At 45.0% G+C, this 20799-nt stretch overlaps 1 protein-coding gene and 1 long non-coding RNA gene across 16 annotated transcripts in view; both read left to right on the top strand.

Moving 5' to 3' along the window:
- Positions 1-20799, top strand: part of LRRFIP1 (LRR binding FLII interacting protein 1) — a 103792-nt gene that overhangs the window by 55203 nt on the left and 27790 nt on the right. For 11 of the 15 annotated variants that reach the window (XR_007780567.1, XM_050987528.1, XM_050987527.1 and 8 more), the window contains exon 3: positions 17166-17243. The exons of the other annotated variants lie outside the window; for them this stretch is intronic. Coding sequence is in view for 10 of the 11 variants with exons in the window: in XM_050987528.1 (XP_050843485.1) it covers positions 17166-17243 (78 nt within the window). In the remaining variant the exon portion in view is untranslated. The remainder of the gene's footprint in view (positions 1-17165; positions 17244-20799) is intronic. 15 annotated transcript variants of the gene reach the window in all.
- LOC127061111 (uncharacterized) lies at positions 988-6323 on the top strand. The gene is made up of 4 exons (XR_007780568.1): positions 988-1027; positions 1549-1599; positions 4834-4866; positions 6276-6323. It is a non-coding gene; the product is annotated as an uncharacterized LOC127061111 (long non-coding RNA).

Raw genomic sequence — 20799 nt, 5'->3', positions numbered from 1 at the left:
CACCTCTTTTTACAGCCCTGTGTCCTCGCTGGAAGATTAGGTTAGGATAAAAACCTGTTAAAGCCCCTTGAAATACGGGGAGTATTTGTGCTCATTTTACTTTTTGTGGGTTTCATCACCACTTGAGTCTTCTTAAATCTGCCTTCAGGTAAATTGTGGGCAAGTTTCACTCATGCTGTTTTATTTCCCTTAGCACTTACTGGCCCAGGGGAATCCCTCAGAGGAATTATTGCTGCTATGGTGGCAATCCTCACTTTTTTCCAATAATACCCCGTCCTGGATTTTAGAATTTGCTAAAACCAGTAAATACCAGCTGCAGACTTGGCCACTAGCAACATCTGACTGTTTTAACACCCATGATAGGAGATGAAGAAGTTGCTAATGGGCTGGAAGTCACTGGCTTCAAATGTGTTTCAACCCTAAGTTTATGAAACCAGTTAGCAGCCATGCCAGCTGAAAGCCTTGCAACAGCCAGCTTCCAGTGTGGAAGGTAACTTCCCAAACTCCCCAAATTCCTTGGTCTTTGATAATTAATCAGTAAATATTGGTCTGCATGGACCACCCACCCACCCCAGACTCACACTGAGTCTCCTCAAATCCTTGCTGGATGAGCACAACTCCACCTCACTGGCAAGTTCCCTTCCTTGGAAATCAGCTCACCTGTGACAATCTCTTGACTACAATATTAAAACTTTTTTTTTTTGCTGTTTTGAAATTCAGTGGCAAATCAATTTTGTTAAAACCAGCTTGTTGAAATGTAAAACATCTTGATGGCATTTCCAGTGTCACAGAGAGGAAATTTGGGGTCTCAGAGGAGGGAGGAAGGGTTTTTCTGCTTTGACAGGGTGTCACCTCCTGTTGTTTGGTTTAACTTTACTGGCTCCTAAGCGTGGCTGGAGTTCACTGTGTGTTTCTGGAAGGCTCTGTTGCTGTGTCTGTCCTCTCAACACCTCCCTCTGTTTTCTCTCTGCTGCCTTGGTAGGAAGACAGTGAGCGTTATTCCCGTAGAGCCCGAAGAAATGCCTCGGTCAGTACCTGCTTTTGCTTCTTCTCTTCAGCCAGACATTTCAGATTAAGAAAACAGACACTGTATAAGTGTACAAGGCATTTCCTTCTCAAAAGAAAAGGAACCAAAACAAGCTCCTGCCACCCCGGGCAAGGGGAAACCCCAAAGCCACTTCCTGACTTCTCTGCCCTCTCCCCAGTCACTCCAGGGAGCTTTTGCAAATGTGCAAGAATAAAGGGGGTGGAAAGTGGGGAAATTACCTGTTTGGAGTGTTTAATGTTCAGTAAAGGGCCAAGAGCTTAGAGCAGGGAACACCTGGGCAAGCTCCTCCATCACCCTACAGTAAAATGCTTGACTGTTTCTTGGGCAGGGTATGATTTCATTTGCTTTCTGCTTATATTTCCAATTCAATTCTTTTGTAAAAACATTTAGTTTGTGCATCTTTCCCTTCCTCCTGTCCCATCAAAGCCATCAGTGCCTGTTTCCTGTGTTCTTTTCACTGTTTGTTTTTTTTTCTTTGTCTCTACGCTTTCTCTCGCTAGGCTTCGGATGAAGATGAGCGCATGTCAGTGGGTAGCCGTGGAAGCCTGAGGGTTGGTAAACTGTGCAACCTCTGTGTGCATGTCTGTGTATGGCTGTCCCTGTCCCCCGTGTCCCCACACTCCGAGGGGACTGTCCTGGACGTGTTCCATGTTGGGTTTTTTGTCTCCAGTGTGTGCCCCGTGCAGGACCCTGTGTGGTCACTGCTCTTCACTCCTGCAGGAAGGACTCAGCCAAGACATTGGTGTCTGCATGCCCCTTGTGAGCTCCCCTGTTTCACTCCTGACACTGGAAATTTGGGAAGGGGAAGTGCTGGTGGGGTCAGTATTAGCTCAGGAAACCAGAAGTGATTGATCAGTGGAAATAAGTGTTGGGCACTTTGGAATTGCAGGTGAATAATTATAAAATAACAGAATATCCTGAGCTGGAAGGGACTCACAAGGATCATTGCTCCAGCTCCTGTCCCTGCACAGACACCCCAACAATCCCACCCTGACATCCCTGAGAGCTTTGTCCAAACTCTCCAGGAGCTCTAGCTCAGGACTGTGCCCATTCCCTTGGCAGTGCCCAGCACCCTCTGGGGGAAGAACCTTTCCCTGATATCTAACCCCAAAAACCCCTCTGACACAGCTCCAGCCATTCCCTGAGATCCTATCACTGGTTACTGCCTTTAAAAATGCTTTAGAAATATCTGAAAATCATCTGCAGGCCTGAGTTCTGTGGAGGGTGGGATTAGTAAAGCACTGAGTACTCATCTGTAGGAAAAGTTCAAACAGTTTTTTCCTCAAAACGTCCAGACAGTATTTTCCCAGATAACACACATTTATATAAACCTTAACTCTGTTTTTACATACTGTCTAAAAGACTCTTTTAAAAAAAAAGTAAAAATTCTGCTGCAGAGCCTTCTCAGGGATCCCACTGTAAAACTGCACAAAAATATGCTTAAAAATATAAAGTGCTGCCTTGTTCCCTTTTTAGTGGACACCTTATTGCTACTCATGAAATGCTGTTTAAACCTTTTTTGCTCAAGATGACAAACTTGAGTGCTTTTCAGAGCTGGGAGATGCCTCAAAGCTCCAAAGATTCAGTGAAGAAAAGCCCCTCTGCACAGCAGAACATGAAAAGCAGTGTTTATTTTACTTAGGGTTAAATGTTGACATATGGAAGTGTTTTTTGGAGGGGAAAAAGATCTCTAGTTCAGTTGAAATATCAATTCTGTCTGTTTAGAAGGTGATGACAACACAAATGGGTTGTTTATCCCTGGCTGTAACGTGGCACAATGCAAACACACCAGCTCTGTGTTTATAGCACATCTTCATCTCCTCTTCATGGAAATCCACCACTGATTCTTTGAGGTGTTTTTTCAACACAATCCTGGGGTTTGTATACATTTAAAGAGCAGAAGCCCTGCATTCTGCCTCCTCACCATGCCTTGGGTGAGCTTTTCTGGCCCTTTTTTCAGGCTCTGATCACCAGCAGCCTCCAGCTGCTCTGTGGGATGGCCCCAAATTCCTCAGACTTCTGCAAGGAATGTCCTTCTCTGACAGAAGGATCTGCCTGAAACTTCCCACCCTGCTGTTTCTCAGTGAAGTTACACAGGCCCTGGACCCAAAACCAGCATTTGGTGGTGGATGTGCTGACATTTTGGCAGGCACAGGAAAAGTTTTGACAGAGTTTCCTTGCCTCAGTTTTGTGTCACTGGGATTGTAGAAGCACGTAAATATTTGCCAGTCTGAACTGAAATTTAACCTTCTATATCTTCCAGTTGTTCTATTTACAATTAATTGATAGAGTCACAGGATGGGTTGAGTTGGAAAAGACCTTCAAACTCAGCTTGTTCCACCCCCTTCCACTATCCCAGGTTGCTCCAAACCCCATCCAAGCTGGCCTGGAACACTTCTAGGGAGCAGCCAGAGCTTCCATGGGCACCCTGTGCCAGGGCCTGCCCACCCTCACAGGGAGGAATTTCTTCCTAATACCCAATTTTAACCTATTTTTTGTCGCTTTGAAGCCATTCTTCCCTTCCCCATCTCTCCAGGCCCTTGTGCACAGGCTCTCTGATCACTCTCCCAGTGTGGATTCACAGCAGATGCTTTTGGTCATTTGGTCACATCTGGGGCCAATCTGTGAAGGTTTGGCTCCTGCTGCATCTCTCTTCAAAATAACAAAGCCAAAAGCCTCATCAATTTTGATCAACCTTAAACAATCACCTGAGTTCTTGTGTCCACTTTGGCTTTGGAGCTGTTTTAACCTGAAGTCAGCATCAGAAGCAGCTGCCTTGTGTCCATGAAGGGTTTATAAATTGACTTGGAGAATTCTGAGTGATGCTGTAGGTTGGGATGTTTGAAGGCTCTCCTTCCATTGTTGCAGGGTGCCATTGTTGGAAAATTCCTCTTCCATCTTTGGCACTCAGGCTCCCTGCACTGGGAGGGGCTGGTGGTGCCAGGGCTTCCTTTTTGCAGCTGGGCTTCTCTTCTGTGCAGGGAGTTCTCACTGAAATGAGCCAATATCAGACATTCACTTCTCCCTGGGCTTCACCACCCCACTCATCTGTGTGGGTTTCACTCTGGACTTTATTCCTGGAATATTTTTGAAGTGGATGCCTGGACTGCAGGCACCAGAGATGTGCTGAGGTAGCTTTTGGGCAGCTTCTGGATGCTTCTGGCAGAGCAGGCAGCATTACACACTGCAGAACCTCCAGAGATACTCATTAGACCAGGCCAGCAAATGGGCTGAGGCTCCACAGCTGTGACTGTGCTGCAAGCAGGGACCAGGGCTCCAGGGCTGTGTCTGTGCCTCCTCCATGGAGAGGCTTCTTCAGCACCTTCCCTGATAAATCCTGAGCCCATCAACAGCTCCTGCCACTCCTGTTTCAGGAGTTCTGCAAGCACAGTTCTGTATCATGCAGATTTTCCTAGGGAAGCTCAGTAACATCAGCCTGTGTTTGTTGAGGCTCTCTTCAGTCCCTTTTCTGTTTCATTTGTCCTGGTTCTCCCACTTCCCAGCTGGCTGTCTCTAATCCAACACCATCAGCATGAAATATTGTTGTGTTACCAATCACTCATGATCAATTTGGGCATCCTTGTTTTGTATCCTCCCAGCTTCCAAACTTGTGCCTTTGTGCAAGAAATCCTGCATTATCAAAGTTCTTTAGTTGGGATTTCCATCTCCCTGCCTATTTTTGTGTTTGTTTGTTGTTTGTTTTGTTTTGGGGTGTTCCTTTGATTGACATAACTTGTGTTTTCCGCTTTGTATTCTGATTTTCCTCTCCTCTCATGCCTTTACAGTCTCATTTGGATTATGCCAGCACCTACCCAGTGGTGAGAATAGTCTGCCAGTTGCAGAGTGTGTTTGTGTGTGTGTGCTCAAAAACTAATCATGAAGTAGCAGCTAACACGGGCTGTGATAACTGCTCTGAGATCAGGGTGATCTGGAAGCATCCTGAGGCAGTTTGTGGTCTGTGATGTCAGGGTGCCACTTCCCTCTCCTCCTGCTCTGACACACTTCAGATGAGAAGTGACAAATGATTCGTGAGATCTGAGCTGGGTTTAGCTCAGTGGTTAGCACAGGAAGAGCAGAATGGCTTGGATTTCCCCCCAGAAAATGTTAAAGCCTGTCTGTTGTTGGACCAGCTGCATCTGGATTTATTTCAGCACAGATCTGGAAAGGAATAAAGCTCTCATAAACTCCCTGTAAATAGATCTAGCAGAGGTGACAGGATGTGGTACTTTCGGGGTCCCCAGGACAAAGGAGGAATTGAGAATCTGACTCCATGTTCTCAGAAGGCTGATTTATTATTTTATCACATTATATTAAAGAATTCTATACTAAAACTATACTAAAGAATAGAGAAAGGATACAGACAGAAGGCGTAACAAGACACTAATGAAAAAACTCATGACACCCCAGAGTCTGAAACAGCTGGATGTGATTGGTCATTAAGTCAAAACAATTCCCACGGAACCAATCAAACATTCACCTGTTGGATAAACAATCTCCAAACCACATTCCAAAGCAGCAAAACACAGGAGAAGCAATCAGATAATTATTAGTCTCATTTTTCTCTGAGGCTTCTCAGCTTCCCAGGAGAAGAAATCCTGGTGAAGGGATTTTTCTAGAAAATAGGACAGTGACAGACAGGACAAACACACTGCCTACCAAAGCTGCACTTGTGCTACCTTCACTTTAGAGGACAAAATCACATTAATAATGCTTTGACAGCGAGTATTTGCTCTGGGAACACTGAGATAAAGCAGCTCCTGAAAGAACAGAAAGGAACAACAAGGACTAAAGCTCAGTTTAAAACATTTCCAGCTGCCTTGTGTTGAACGGGAGGTGTGCTGGTGTCTGCAGGAAGCAAACTGGGCAGTGCAGTCCTAGAGATCCTCCTGCTTTTCCCCTCTCCTTCATTCCCAGCGCATCCATTTGTGCCTGACCTACATCCCAGAATAGTTCCAGCACGTTTGGGTGTTTGCATGGCTCTGTTGATACAGTCAGGATGGACAGCTGGCAGCCCTGTGCATTGACTGAGCCCAGCCAGCGTGGCTGATTGGAAGCACAGCTGCTAAATTTACCATCAGCACTTGAGCAATATTCCCAATAACTGAGTGTTTGACTCCAGGGATGCATTGGCTGCTCCCTGAGCCCTGCATGGGGATGTGCATGCCTGGCCATGCATGGCTGTGCACACACTCACTGATCTCACCCCACCTTCTTCATCCCACTGCAGGCTGGATTAGAGAGTGAGAGGACCAAAAAGAAGAACTACTCCAAAGCAGTATGTATTTTTGTGTGTCTCAGAGAGGGCTCTGCCTCCAAAGCAGGAGCAGGAGTGTGTGCAGGTGGGAGAGCTGCCAGCCCAGTGTCAAGGATACACCAGAGCTACCAGCACGTGATAGGGAATAATGAGCATCAGTTCATCCCCAAAATGTGGGGTAATCCAACCCCTTATTTCAGTGCTGGGCATAAAGAGCATGTGGGAAAACTCAGTTTTTACTGGAGCTACCTGACTTGAGCTGTAATAGACAATATTGAGAGAATGCCATGGGATCCTAAATGGTTTGGGTTAGAAAGGCCCTTAAAACCCATCTCATTCCACCCCCTGTCATGGGTGAATCCTATGGGGAGCAGTTCCAGGCAAGGAGGACTCTGCTGCCTCAGGTTTGAGCTTTTCTATTTTTCACACTCTGTGCTGCTTTAGTGTGTGGGTCTGAGCTTCATAATATGGGATGGTGAGCTCTGTGCACAGAGCAGGGAGACAAAACAATTCCTGCTCTAGCTGGGGACCAAGGACAAATGATCCAAATCTCAGCCCAGGAGCACAAACAACGTGGACTGAAGAGAGAAAAACAAGCAGGATGGGATTTCATAACCTAAAGCATAAATTAGACAATTAACTCCAATATGCAAATGGAACAGAACTTATAAAACTGAGACCCTGTGACCAGTTGTCCATTTTTTGACCATTTTTGGGTTCATCTTGGGTGCAGCCCTGGCTGGGCTCTTGTGCTGCCCAAGGTGGATCCATTGAGGCCTCCTAATAAATCCCTGCTTTATTCTTTAGCTCATCACAGGTGGAGGCTGGGTTGGGATTCTTTGCTACACTGGAAATGAGCAGAGAATTTTTCTGAGGGCTGAAAGTTGGGTGTGGGATTGAGAAAGCCTGAGCTAAATAAAACCATTGCAAGCAGAAATGGACACGATGGCAGTGAAATGGTTTCCTTTGTCAAAAGCAAGAAGAAAATACAGAGAGAAATAAGGTCACAAAAAGGGAGAAAAGTAAAAGAGAGCCTTTTTAGCCTCTCTAGCATGCAGTTTTATTTGTTCCAGTTTTCATGAGGGTCAGATGCTTTGCATGTAAATGTAGCCTAGAACAAAGGCCAGCGAGGTCTGGTAGAACTGACCCTGCTCTCCAAGAGCTGCCTGGAGCATTTGCCTTCAAAAAAATGCACTGGAGAGGTTTCTGGAGAGGATGGGTCAGAGGGAAATGGCCTCAGCTCTGGGGCTTCAGGCTCAAATCTGGGAGACACAGGACAAGTGAGGCAAATTCCTTTAGGAGGCCCTGAACTGTGAAGTGATAACCAGTTACCCTGGGCTTGTGGAAAATCCATCATGCCATTCAGCTGAGGTCCTGAGCAGGGTGATTATCTCAGGGCATAAAGGATGTTCCTGTAAGTTGACTGAGAGGATCTTGGCTGTCTCTGCATGCCATGAAGTGAATCCTTGGGCCAGATCTCGTTCTTGTAAAAGGAATGTACAGTTGGAAAATAACTTGGGTAGAGAACAGGACAGCTGGGAAGGATCTCAGCTGGTCTGTTCTCAGCTTAGACAGCATCATCTGGGTTTTTTAAGGAGGGAAGAGCAGTTCCCCACGAGTCTGGATTGCCTGGCAGGGAGTGAAGGCAGTTTCATACATGGTTAGAGTGAAAATACTGATGATAAACAGGAGACAACTTGTCAGAATGGAATAACAGGAAAAACAAATGGGGAATACCACATCTGGGAAAAATGAAGGTACCATTACAAAGTAATAGGATGGTTCAGACAGTGATCTGTGGTTACATTTAGTCAATATTGCACAGCTGAAAAAGGCAAACAAGTCCTCAGTGTAGCAATAAAAGGGGTGGTGGAGGTAATTGGTGTGCACAGAGCTCTGCCTTCAGCTGCTGGAGATCCATTTTAACCATTCTTAAGTGTTGGAGAAATTCAGGGAGCTTGGGAAAAAAAAAAACAAACAACAACCTGGGAAAAACTGGAAAGAAGCCAAGCTACAGCAGTATTTCAAATCAGTTCTTGAATAAAAGAAGCTTGGAAGTTTGCCTTCCATTTGGGGTGATAGTATTGCATTTCAATAGAGATTCTAAGCTTTTCCCAGAAGTGGCTTTCCCAGCTTGGCTCTGAACTGGTTTCTGAGTTAATTTGTTTAATTTTTCATGCAAGCTGCTGTATAGCAGATGATAAATATTTCTCTTGGAAATTGATTCAGATTGGTTCTAGCGGATTTTCATTTTGGAACTCATTAAAGCATGGACTTCAAAACTTAATTTTAATAGAATTTCTAATTAAATTTCCACCAAATGCACAGAGTGCTTCCTTGTTTTCAGTGTGAAACCAGGGCTGGTTGTGAGGTGATACCTGAACAGTGAATTGCTGGGGAAACCTGAGCTTTTAATGCTGCCCATTGAGGAGACTTTTGGGTCTGTCCTCTCTTCTTCACCACCACATTCCCAGACTCAGGACTGAGTCACTGATCGTTTTCTTTTATTCCCAGCACTGCTGCCCTAGGGATTGAAGCACCTCACCTTGTTGATGTTACAGTCCTTCTGGGCTTGTTTGTTTTCCCTCTTGACACAGGGAGGACAGCTGAGCCCACCCAAATCTCCTCCTAGCCCTCAGACAGCTGCAGAACCCCGGGGTGTGGCAGATGGCCGCTGTCTGGCTTTAATTCTGATGCTCAAAATCAAAAAGAAGAGAATTTATACAGCATTGCTTGTTTGCTAAGCTGGATTTCTCCAACAGAATTAATTCCTCTACTACAATTTGCAGCTTTTTAGATGTTTGGCTGCCTGAGGTATAAAAAGTTACAGTGATTTTTGCCCTTTATTGTAGTCTCTGATCTCCTTTTTGTCCCCATTTTGTACCCTATTCCCTTCACAGAGTGTTTGAATATAGCAATAATAGGGCAAGCAAAATAAAAAAAGGAAGGGGGGGATCCAAAAAAGGGCAAGCAGGAGTATCCTTGACATTTTTGGCTGTTCTAGAGGCAGTGACACAAATGTTTGTGTCTTCATGTTTGAAATCATGACCTAATCCTGCACTGCTCCTGTTCCTGGTGGATCTTTGCAAAGTTCTGTCTCTGCCTTGGCTTTTCATAAGTGATGACATTTGCTTAAAAATGCCCTTCGGGGTCTACGTCAATTTTTCTTCTCTCCTTTTTTGTCTTTCCTTTTTTGTTTTTCCTTTCCTTCCATAACAGACCAATGGTTATGAGGAAGACGTGTATGGATCATCCCAGAGTAGAAAATCTAGCAGGGTTAGTAGATGATTTCTATTGCTATAAAATTCTATCACTCCATTTCATGGGATTAAATCTAATTAGCAAATTCTTTTAGGCAGGTTTTACCTGTCTTGAATGTTGTGGGTTTGGAGTTTGTCAGGCACTGGAGGTGCAGCAAGAAGCTGGCTGGGAAATAAAAAATCAAAAATCCAGCCTTGAGTGGGGAGTCTCAGAAATTGGTACAGAAAGATCTTGAGAGCCTGAACTGCTTTAAATTGTAAAAAAAAAAATGGTTAATAACTACATTGTGGTAGCACTGGCAGGGAGGATTTCCACATGCTGGAAACAGAGTGAGTGCATTTCCACCTCTGCAAGGTGTACTGAATCTCCTAGTTTATTCCATGCCTTGAGGTTTGCATAGTTAAAATGGATTTTGGCTTTTGAATTTTCCCCAAATGCACGTTGTTTATTTGAAGTTTGCTTAACTTAAATGCCTTTGGTTTTTTTGGGTTTTTTGGGTTTTTTTTTTTTTTCTTTTTTCCCTTTATAAACCATATCCTAGGATTTCTGGAAATGCCTACAGAGCTGAAGAGCCAGTGCAAGTGTTCCCACTCAACTCCTTAACATTGATGGACTTTGATTTCTGGTCCAAAAAAGCTTAATAATTAACTCAGTTGTGAGAATGCAGGTCACAGTGTTCCCTCCTGTTCCACAACAAGTGTTGTGTGGCAATTACAGCAACTCCTGGCCCTGCTTTGTTAAATATTGGGGATTGTGCAAATGATTTAAAGGGGTTGTCCAGGCACAGCCTGGGGGCAAAAGGGGAACAGTTTGGGATTCTTTTTTCCCCTTTATTTTAACAAAGGCAGACAAAAGCTCAGAGCCTGTTGATCTTTGTGCTTCTAAAGAAATGTAGTGCTATGCAGCCTGAAGCTCAGTGTTTAGGGCAAAAATAAACTCTTTTAAGCCTCCATTTATCCAAGTGTTTGAGCAATAACACGCTGAACATGAGAGAGAGTGCAGGGGGTGACTTTGTAGGTACAAAGTTAAGCAGGAGCCTGGATAAACAGTGAAACCTGATATTTCACACCCATCTAAAATTGTTGCTGCCATATAATTTAGGTGGCATTATGTGGATAAGAGACAATGAAATACTGTTGCTTGAGCTGCTGAAAAAAACCAGCCTGTCCTGTTGCTGGCATTCTTGCTGGCCCATTTGAGGAGTTCAAGGAGTTTTATTCTGCAGCACTGGTGATAAATGATGTTCTTACTCTTTACTGACATACTCCAGTGCTCCAAGGACTGCAGGGAGAGCAAAATATCTGCAAGAAAGTCATCCAGGGAGAAGAGGTTGTTTGGTTTTCATTTAAATAATTTCAAATCATGCTGGAATTAGTGTTTGCTGCGTGGGGGTTTAGTCTGAGTAGGGCTTAATTACAGCAACATCGTTAGTTCCTTGTAGTTCTGTTGCTGTTTGGATTAATCATTAATGAGGAGAGGGAGGAAAGTTTGGGGGTAACTCAGAATAGCTGAAAGTTCAAATCAAATTGATGCCAGCCTGGCTGGCATTCACTTTTTAGGAATATTCTCTCCAAAAAAGCCCAAGCTGAATCACAAAGATTGTCAAAGTGACAAGGAGAAATGAAAAAGAGGAAAAATTCTTCAGGACAGCAGGGAAATGATGAATAAGCCTGCTGGCAGTGGCTGTTTCCAAAATAGGTGTCCAGTTTGAAGTCACAGAAGGGACTGATCTCCATGTGCACACTGCACTTGCAGTGTCACAGGTTGAGCCCTTAAATATGATGTGCCAAATATATTTTATATATATATATATATATATATATATATAAATGCCATGTGCCAAACAGCCCACGTGCAGATTGCAAACTCTGAGCAGGAATGAAAGTAATTTCCTAAAATTCAGTTCAGGTTTCCTTTCAAAGTCTTCTTGTACAGGCATTGTTTGGGGGTTTTGGTTTTTGGCTGGGTTTTGCTTGGGTAAGGGATTTTTTTGAGGTTGGACAATGATTTGCCCCCCCTGTACCTGTGGGTCTTGTGTCATATCTGAATTTCTGTTTGCTCACAGTGACAGAAGAAAGCAAACAAATCTCTTTATTTTGCCACAGCTCTCCCTCCTTTGTGAGGAAATTAACACCTCCAGGACCACAGTGGTGAGGCAAGGATGAGTTAGGGTTTGTGAGGAGCTGAAAACAGAAAGAAATGTTTGGAGAGGTGTCAGGGAATAGGTGTGAGAGGAGAGCTCTGGAGAGCAGCAAAGGAGCTGAAGGTGTGAGATCTTTCAGAACAACCATTCCTCATTAAGATCCCCTAAGTGGACCAGAAGTGGATGCAAGGCAGAAAACAGGGAGAGAAGGTGTTTAATTTAAAGAAGGTGCTTGAAGTCTCACTTTTTAGAGGAATTTTCTCCCCACTCAGTCTTGCCATATCTGACAGTGGGCTGCTCACACTTCCTGCAGCTTTGGTCCCTGGCTTTGCTCTCCATTTCCCAGCATCTCAGGGTGTAACTCACAGGACATAAACTCCTGGGGTGTAGCTTACAGGACATAAACTCCCCAGGATCTCAGGAGGAAGCTGACCAGCTCTCTGACCAGTGCATTTTTCCAGTGCTTCAAAGATCCCACAGTTTTCACACATCCTCACAGCTTTAATGCAGCTCTCACTTCTTTTTGCATCTTTGTGACCACTTGGACTGCTCTGCAGTTTGTATTCACTTAATTTACTTTTTGCTGCCCATTTAAAGGAATAAAGAATGAAGCTGAGTTCTCAAGGAGGTTTTTTGGTTTTTTGCTTTGTTTGTTAATGCAGGCTTCCTACTACTCTGACCTGGGTCTCCCCAACAGCAGCTATGCTTCCACATCTCAACTTTGTTCCCAGAATGGAAATTGGGTCTGTTGCCCTCTGGCTTCACCTGGATTTTGTTTGGATAATACAACCTCTTGTGCTTAGGAATCAATCTGGACCAATTGTCAAGAGTCTCTGTAGCTCTTTTTAGTGAAACTTTACAAAAAAGCCCCAAACAAATCAGACCTTTTAAGATTGGAATGAGTCATGGAAAACTGTTTTCAAAGGAGCACAGTCAGTTTTCCTTTGCTGCTCCTCCCTTTCCTTGCCTGCCATTGGCCTCAGTTGGTCTGGAAAGATAAGGGAAATCTTAATTGCCTGAAGTTCTCTGTTTGAGGCAGCTCCTCTGCCTAGCGTGTCAGTCTGCTGAGCTTGAGACAATCCAGTCTGCACCACACAAAAATACAGGGAAGCAACTCCCAGAGTGCTGGGAGAGCATCAGTGGAGTGTAAAACTCTTGGGAGGTTGCATTGTCCCCTGTGTGTGGCAGAGCTGGGTGCCAGCAGAGCTCCAGCAGTGCCCCAGGTCCTGCCTGGGGACACAGCACAGCACAGGGGTGTGGATGGGGCACTGGCAGCAGCACCTGGGCTGGGGATCACTGCTGGAGTCTCTTGCACCCAGCTCTGCCACACACACAGAGTGCTCTGGGTTTGTTTAACTGCTGCATTTTGGGGGGGTGGTTACTAACACTTGTTTCAGGCTGCTCTGATTGAAGCACTTGGAATTTTTTCCTGAATTAATTGGGTTTTCTCTGATTTTGTGAATAGTGAAACACACAGGAGATGATCTAACAGCTGTGTGAAACACTAACAGTGTGTGCTTTGAAGCACTTCTGTGTAGCTCTTTTTCATGAGGACAAACCCCATTTCTGGCTCCTGTACACAAAAGTGTGGGAGACAATAACAGATTAACAACCTACAATTCAGTTTTGCTGGTTTGCTTTTGCATACTGTCTGTGCCCTCCCTTCCTGTAGGAAATGCACGTGCCTGCTTGGTATCCTTAGCCTTTGGGAGCAGAGATCTAATGCTTCCATGGTGCACATGACTAATATTCTCTGTACTGGCCTTCCTTCTGCTGTCATCTAGTGATCCTAATCTCTCACCAAGAGGGTTCATTCTGCTGCAGGCACCTTTCATTTATTTATTTTTCTGTTGAATTTACTGTGCCAATCCAAAAAGTGTTGTGCTTGTCTCCCCCAGCCCTCCCTGCTGTACAGCGATGCCCTGCCAGCCAGGAGTTACAGGGTTTGTTGTGCTGATGCTCTGGGCACCAACACCAGAGCCACCCACCCCCAGCCATGCACATCTTGTCCCCTGCCTCTGTCTGTGATTCCCCCTTGGGTGCATTTGTCTCACCCCCTGGTGTCCCATCCATCTGAATGCCACCTGTGTGATGCTCACCTGGGTTTGCTGCTCCTTCCTTTAACTCCTGTTGGGATTGTGCTCATGGGGTTGTGATGCTGCCAGGGAATTGTCTTCCAGGAGCAGGACAGAGAGGCAACATCAATTCTTGCTTAACAAAAATCTGTTCACAAATAATATAGTTTTTTTAGACAAATTCCTGCCTTCTTGTTTAAAATGAGCTTCTCAAAATTTTTTTCTCAAAACTTAAAGGTAGAGTTTCCCACTTCCCTTGAGTTTCCTGAGCCATATATCTCTGTGCTAAACCAGAGTCTGAATTAAAATATGCATTTTCCTGCCTATTGGGAAAATATGGCTGGTAAGTGAAGCTCATCAGGAGGTAAGTGAAGCTCACCACTGCCAGCACCAGCAGTGAAGGTGAAACAGATGGGATCAGTGTAAGAATTGATGTAGCCATTTCATGGGTAGGCAGTGAATTGAGTTGGAGTTGAACTGCAGCCCTGGGAGAAGGGTTGGTGTCCCATCTCGGCATGTGTCAGATCCTGCACCTCAGCTCACCCGGCTCTTCCCTTGCATGCTGCTTGTGCTTGCACCCAGGAGATGTCCCTGTCCCTGTCCCTGTCTCCCTGTCCCTGTCCCTGCCATGCTGCTGGGTGAGTTTGTGCTGACTCTGTGTTTCAATTGTAGGCGTCGGTGTACGAGGAGAGCGTTTACAGCGGGAGCCGGCGCTATAGTGCCCCCAGTTCCCGCGCTGTAAGAGCTTTTCTGCTTCTCCCTGCTCTGTCCCTGTCCTTTGCCAGCCTGGGGAACCTTCCACCTGGGCTGTGTGACATCCAGGACCTGCTGCTCTAGGCAGCAGGGATGGGAGCACCATTCCCATGAGCAGTGATCAATGGGAACTCGTCCCCTCTGTGGGATGAGTGTGCCTCGCACAGATAAAGCACCTTGGAAAGGCCAGACATGAAATCCTTTCCCTCCCTAAGTCTTAATTGTTGTCAAAACTGAGAAAAATAATCAGCCAAAAAGTCAAAAATCAGTTCCACGTAAGCAGTGTGAAGTGAAGGATTTTTGGGAATATATGGCTTGCTTGGTTTTGTTTCTTGGATTTCCCACGAGCTTCCATGGAGCAGTGATCACTGGGAACTCATCCTGCTGTGGGACTGGGAATCCACTTCTGCCTGTGCTTGGTTTGCAGATAAAGCACCTTGGAAAGGCCATACACAAAGTCCTTTCCCTCCCTGAGACTTAATTCTTCTTGCCAAATCTGAGAAAAATACAAGTTTAAAAAATAATCAGCCAAAAGGTCAAAAATCAGTTCCATGTAAGCAGTGTGAAGTGAATGATTTTTGGGAATATATGGCTTGCTCGGTTTTGTTTCTTGGATTTATAGTCAAATATATTTTACATTCATATTTGTGACAGTGCTTTCAAAATGTGTGTTGCTGAGAGTGGAGGGCTCTGTCATAGGTGGGGAGCAACAATATAAGGGATGACCATAGAAATTGTTTATTTTCACAAAAGAAACTCCAGGAGTTGGTTTACAGATTAAAAGGCAGAAAATGCCTTCACCTCTATGGGTGTTTAGGGCAGGCATGTGTCCACCTGGGAAAAAAAATAAAAGAAAAAAAGCCAATCTCTTTAGATTTTTCAGTCCTCCTCTGTGGGCCCTCTGCTTATTCAACCAACCAAAAAACCCCAGCAAACAAATAACCACCATCTAAGGCCATAAGAGTGAAAAAACTCGAGACAGAGCAGTGATTTTAACTTTAAACATCACATTTTTATTAGCTTGGAGGAGGAAACATTTCCAAGAGTGCTTACTAAGCACTTGTTAGTCCTTCAAGGGCTGTGCCAGTGTGCCACCCCCCTGATTCACAGCTGGGAGAAATCACTTACAGCAAACCTTTCAGCCCAAAACCTGTTTGCAAGTCTTTCAGGGGCTGTCAGTGGCATGAGGACTGAAACCCTGGTGCTTTCCCCTCCCTCCATCCCCATCCCCATCCCACCCTGAGCCACAGGTATTTCTTTCTGTGTCGCCTTTCCAGCTCCTGGAGTAATGAGAGAGCTGGAGCAGGAGGGGTTTGCCTCAGAGGCAGCCACCTTGTCATAACACCTGTGGTTGTTTGAGTGCCTCTGAGCCTTGCAGCACTTTTAACCTGGAGAGGGACTGTCACCTCGGGTGGCTGTTGCCAAAAAAATGTTTTTGGAAGGGCAGGTGAGGCTGAAAGTGGCCTTGCTTGGTCACAGCCACTTATTTTATTTCCACAGTCAGTTAGGGATTAATAGGGCCTGGAAACATTAATATGGGACTCATCAGTACTTACAACCTTTTCCCTGTCCCACGTTTCAAATTTATTCTAAACCCTTCTTTTGTTCAGCATAAAACACTGCAGTGACCCAACAAAATCTGGGTTTTTACTTCAGTGCTTTTTCCTGATTCACAGGATGTTTTGTGGGCAGTGGCTGACCCTGTGCTTGTGCTCTAGCTGGGGTTATTTCCAGCTTACCCTCTCACCATTCATTAGTGCTGCAAGCTTAATTTGCAGGTGATGCTGTGTTGCTGTGACTAATGATGATGGAGCAGCCCTGCAGTGGCCAGGTGACTTAATAAAAAAAGCCCTGAAAAAACCCCACAGCATCTCCAAAGTATAATAATTCTTCAGATTTCTGTGTGTTTGTATCTGAGAAACAGTCCTAATCACCTCTGAAATAAATTCATTATTTCCAGGGTAAGTTCTAGTTCTGTTTCCCTGATGCTTTAAACTTTCATTTCCCTGCTCCATTTCCACTGCATTAAAACCTCTGGAAATAAAACAGCATGGACACATTCCTTGTCCATGTCAGCAACCAGCCTGTCCTGCATCTCTGCTTAGATGTTTCCTTTCAAAAAAAGCTACAAGGCTTTCTTTGGCAGGAGATGAGGACTGCAGGTTCTGGAGAACCAGGAGAGAGACTCAGTCTGTGAGCTGGGCTCAGTTTTTACTTTAATCCCCACACAGATGGATGTTTCTTCCTTTGGCCTGTGGAGCACAAAGGAATTCATTTTATATGTGCACAATGTTGGGAACATGGGAAAGTGATTCACCAGAGAGCCTCAGAGCTCTTGGAAAGTAGGAGGATGGAGGCTTTTCTAGAGAAACTGAATTGTTTACTTGTCACTGGTACCTGAAGAGATATAAATAAATCATTAGTATTCTAAGAATTGAGTCAAAACTCTGCTGGAGCTGCCAGTGGAATTACTGCTTGCCTGAATTTTCAAATTAACAATTCTCTGTTTTTCACTGCTTTTCCTTTGTCCAGCTGCATGTATGTGATGCTCTACATCCTCTCCTGCTTCCCTTGCCAGTTCTAATGGCTTTCTCTTTTCTCTGCCTGCTGTTCCTGGTTCTCCTGCTGCAGCCCTCTGAGTACAGCTGCTACCTTGGGTCGGGATCTCGGGCATCCTCCAGAGCCAGCTCTGCTCGGGCCAGTCCAGTGGTGAGCTCCTCTATTTCTCTTTGCCGCTCAACTGTTTCATTCCTCTCCTTCAAGGTCTTTTTTTTGTGCAGAGAGGTCTCTGAGTAATTCTCAAGGGATGTATTATTTGCTGAAAAGTACTGTCACACTTCTCCTGTAACCTGCCTAAATACTTGGAACCTCAGAGTGAAAAATTCTCTGGTAGTAGCAATGGCAGCAGCACAGAAATTTCAGCTGTAAAATTCTATTTGCAACCTGGAGGTCCATAAAAGGGTAGGAAGATTGTTTTAGTAATTCAGGTACATCTACCTCAGACATTTCCCTCTAGTCCCTTTATGGTACTGTCAAATAGTAACCACTAGTCAGTCACCTGAGCAGGAATCCTCTAAATAGCCGTGCTGGTATCCCTGGATTTATAAATGCAGTGATGAAGAAATTAGTTAAAAGTGTTTCTGTGAGTTTCTTAGGGTGTTAATTGGACCTTCTGGGCAGTGCTTAAGGCAAAGAAACCAGAGGAGGAATTGCAAAGCTGAAGTGATTTCTATGCAGATCCATGTTTTTGGACTCTCATGACAATCAGAGTTTGCTTTAAATGGAGAAAAAAGCCCAGCAAGGTTATTGTGGAATAGACTGGGCTGTTGATGGGAGTGCTGTGTCTCCTTTTGGGAGAGCAGGAAACCACCCTAAATCTTCTTGCAGCATTCAAGCAGTTCAGTTTCTCTCCAGTGAGCAGTGTTTTGGTGCAGAGTTTGGATTGGAACATCTCTGTGGGACTGCAGAGTGCCAGGCACTGCAGTCCTTAGCATGGGGAGGTGCTGGAGGGATGAGGAGCACCCAGCACAGGCTGTGGCTGAGCAGTGCTCAAGTGCTAATGATGCCTCAGGTTTGAGCTTTTCTATTTTTCACACTCTCTGCTGCTTTAGTGTGTGGGTCTGGGTTTCATATTATGGGATGGTGAGCTCTGTGCACAGAGCAGGGAGACAGAACAATTCCTGCTCCAGCTGGGGACCAAGGACAAATGATCCAAATCTCAGCCCAGGAGCACAAACAACGTGGGCTGAAGAGAGAAAAACAAGCAGATGGGATTTCATAACCTAAAGCATAAATTAGACAATTAACTCCAATATGCAAATGGAACAGAACTTATAAAAGTGAGAGACCCTGTGACCAGTTGTCCATTTTGTGACCATTTTGGCTCATCTTGGGTGCAGCCCTGGCTGGGCTCTTGTGCTGCCCAAGGTGGATCCATTGAGAAAATCCTTTTAATAAATCCCTCCTTTATTCTTTAACTCTGTCCAGCCTCTGTTCCAGGTCAGCCTGCACAGGGCATCACTAAAGGCTTGGCCATCCCCTGCTTTTAGGGGCTTCTATCTTTAATTTTTCTAAAGACACATTGTGCTGTCTCTCTGGGGCTGTTCCTCTCTGGGGCTGTTTCCAGCTCTGGGTATTTCTGATTTATTTCCAAGCATGGGGAGAGCTGCTGAGTGCACTAGGATGTCTGGTAGAGGAAACATGCAGCTTACACTCTCTAACTAAAATATAACAACATTAATTTGCCACAGAGAGTGAGTTTTGGAGTCTGCCATTTGAAAACTGATACAACAGAGCTCTGTGCCCTGAAGTTTTGGTGTTCTAAGGGTACATTCACTTTTTAAAATTGGTAAAAAACAGAGGGATTTTCATTGGATACTGTATGGCAGCTGGTGAGCTATAAATAAATCAGTGTTTTACTAAACCTCTGAACCTGAGTCCCTGAGCTAGGAGTTCTTGCAGAATATAACTTATATTAGCAATAGATCTTAAATGGCTTTGCAAACTGAATTCCAATTACCCCCAAAGCAAGAACTAATCAGAATAAGCAGGGATTCCATCACAGTTCTGGGAGGGCACTGAGAGCTGGGTACCCACCCAGTGCCCAAAGTTGGTTCCCTGGGGGTGTTTTCTCTGTGCCAGCTGAGTCACTCCTGCAAGTTCCTTACAGGAATCACAGGATGCTGGGAGGTGCAAGGGAGGTTTTGGGTTTTAAATTCCCTGCTTTATACTTTGGCCTCTTGGTATGCAAGTGGCTGGAGAGGCTGTGCTGAGTCAGCTGACTCTGCTCTGCAGGGAGACAGCAGGCACTCCTTAAATTCCCTTTTTTTGGGTTTAATTAGGGATTTATTGCCTGCTCTGAAGAGCTTCCCTTGTCTCTGTCACCTTGAAGTGAGCAGAGTTAATGTCATAGTGAGTCCAGCTGATCCTAAAAGTTCTCATTGCTACACAGGGTCAATCCAGCACCTTATGATTACATTTTCTTTTTCTGCATTAAACAGACATTGCTCTTCCTGTAGCTCAGGGGGAGGGATCACTTTTACTGACAAGCTTCAAAGTGTTCTTGTAGAGTTTTCAGCTGGGTACTTGAGAGTGGAGAATGATTCCATGGAACTTTATAAATTAAAGCAAACAGGAGCTTGTCACTGCAGCTCTGATTTTTTTTCTCAGAGATGAAAATTGTGTTTTCCCCTCCTATCACTGTTCACTGAGCAGTGAGCAAAAAGCAGCAGTAGTTTTCCTGCAGTGGTTTTCCTGCTGTGCACAGCTTTGCTAGCTCGTGTTCTCATTTGTGTTACCACGTTGGTGATGCAGTCAAAGGCAGGAAGATACTTCAACACAAAGTGTGAATATTTGACTTTAGAGTTATTTTAAGAATTCACTATATCTGAATGAAGTTGGCTGTTTGTTTATTTTTCTTGAGTTATCCCACTGTTGTCCTTGCAGTTACTGCAGATATGCAAATATACTGTTTAATATTAAACCATCCTCACATAAAGTACAGATCTTAACACTACTGAGAGCAAACATCAGATAATTCTGTACAGATGGGCCTGAGCTCTCAGCATGTTTTGGCAGAGCTGGACTTTTAGTATGAATTGCAGGAGTTTTGTTATTTTTCTTTTCTAAATCAAGAAGCTGCTAGTGAAAAGCAATTATTTCCAAATCTGAACCAGGCTCAGGATGCAGTGGTATTTGTCTGAAGGCTCTCTAAGGCAAGGCAGGTGAAACCAGAGGAGAGGGCAGTGCTGAGATGATGATGATGATGGTTCATCCTGGCTTGTGGAACCTCAGGCAGCAACATGAGCAGTGAGAGTTCAGCCTGAGCACACACAGAGAATGTAGAATATCCTGAGCTGGAAGGGACCCTCAGGGTTCATCAATCCAAGCCCTGGCTCTGCTCAGACCCCCCAACCATCCCACCCTGGGCATCCCTGGGCGTGTTGTCCACTGGCAGCCTGGGGCTGTGCCCATTCCCCCAGTACCCTCTGGGGGGAGAACCTTTCCTGACCCAGCTCCAGCCATTCCCTGGATCCAGAGGAATGTCAGGGAGCAGAGATGGGAGCTGCCCCAGGGCAGGAGGATGCCAGCCATGCTGAGCTCTGCCCTGGGTCTCCTCTGCTCCAGCTGAACAGTCCAAGTGCCCCTCAGCTGCTCCTTCCCTATCTTCTGTCTCTCCTTTGAACACTCTCTAACAGCTTTAGATCTTACCTAAAGCTGCCCCCAGCACTGGAGGTGAGGCTGCCCCAGCCCAGAGCAGACAGGA

This window comes from Serinus canaria, assembly GCF_022539315.1.
Source record: "Serinus canaria isolate serCan28SL12 chromosome 7 unlocalized genomic scaffold, serCan2020 HiC_scaffold_29, whole genome shotgun sequence".
In the NCBI taxonomy this organism is placed as follows: Eukaryota; Metazoa; Chordata; class Aves; order Passeriformes; family Fringillidae; genus Serinus; species Serinus canaria.
Note: the sequence above shows the minus strand (reverse complement) of the source record. Positions and strands in the feature narration are given on the sequence as shown.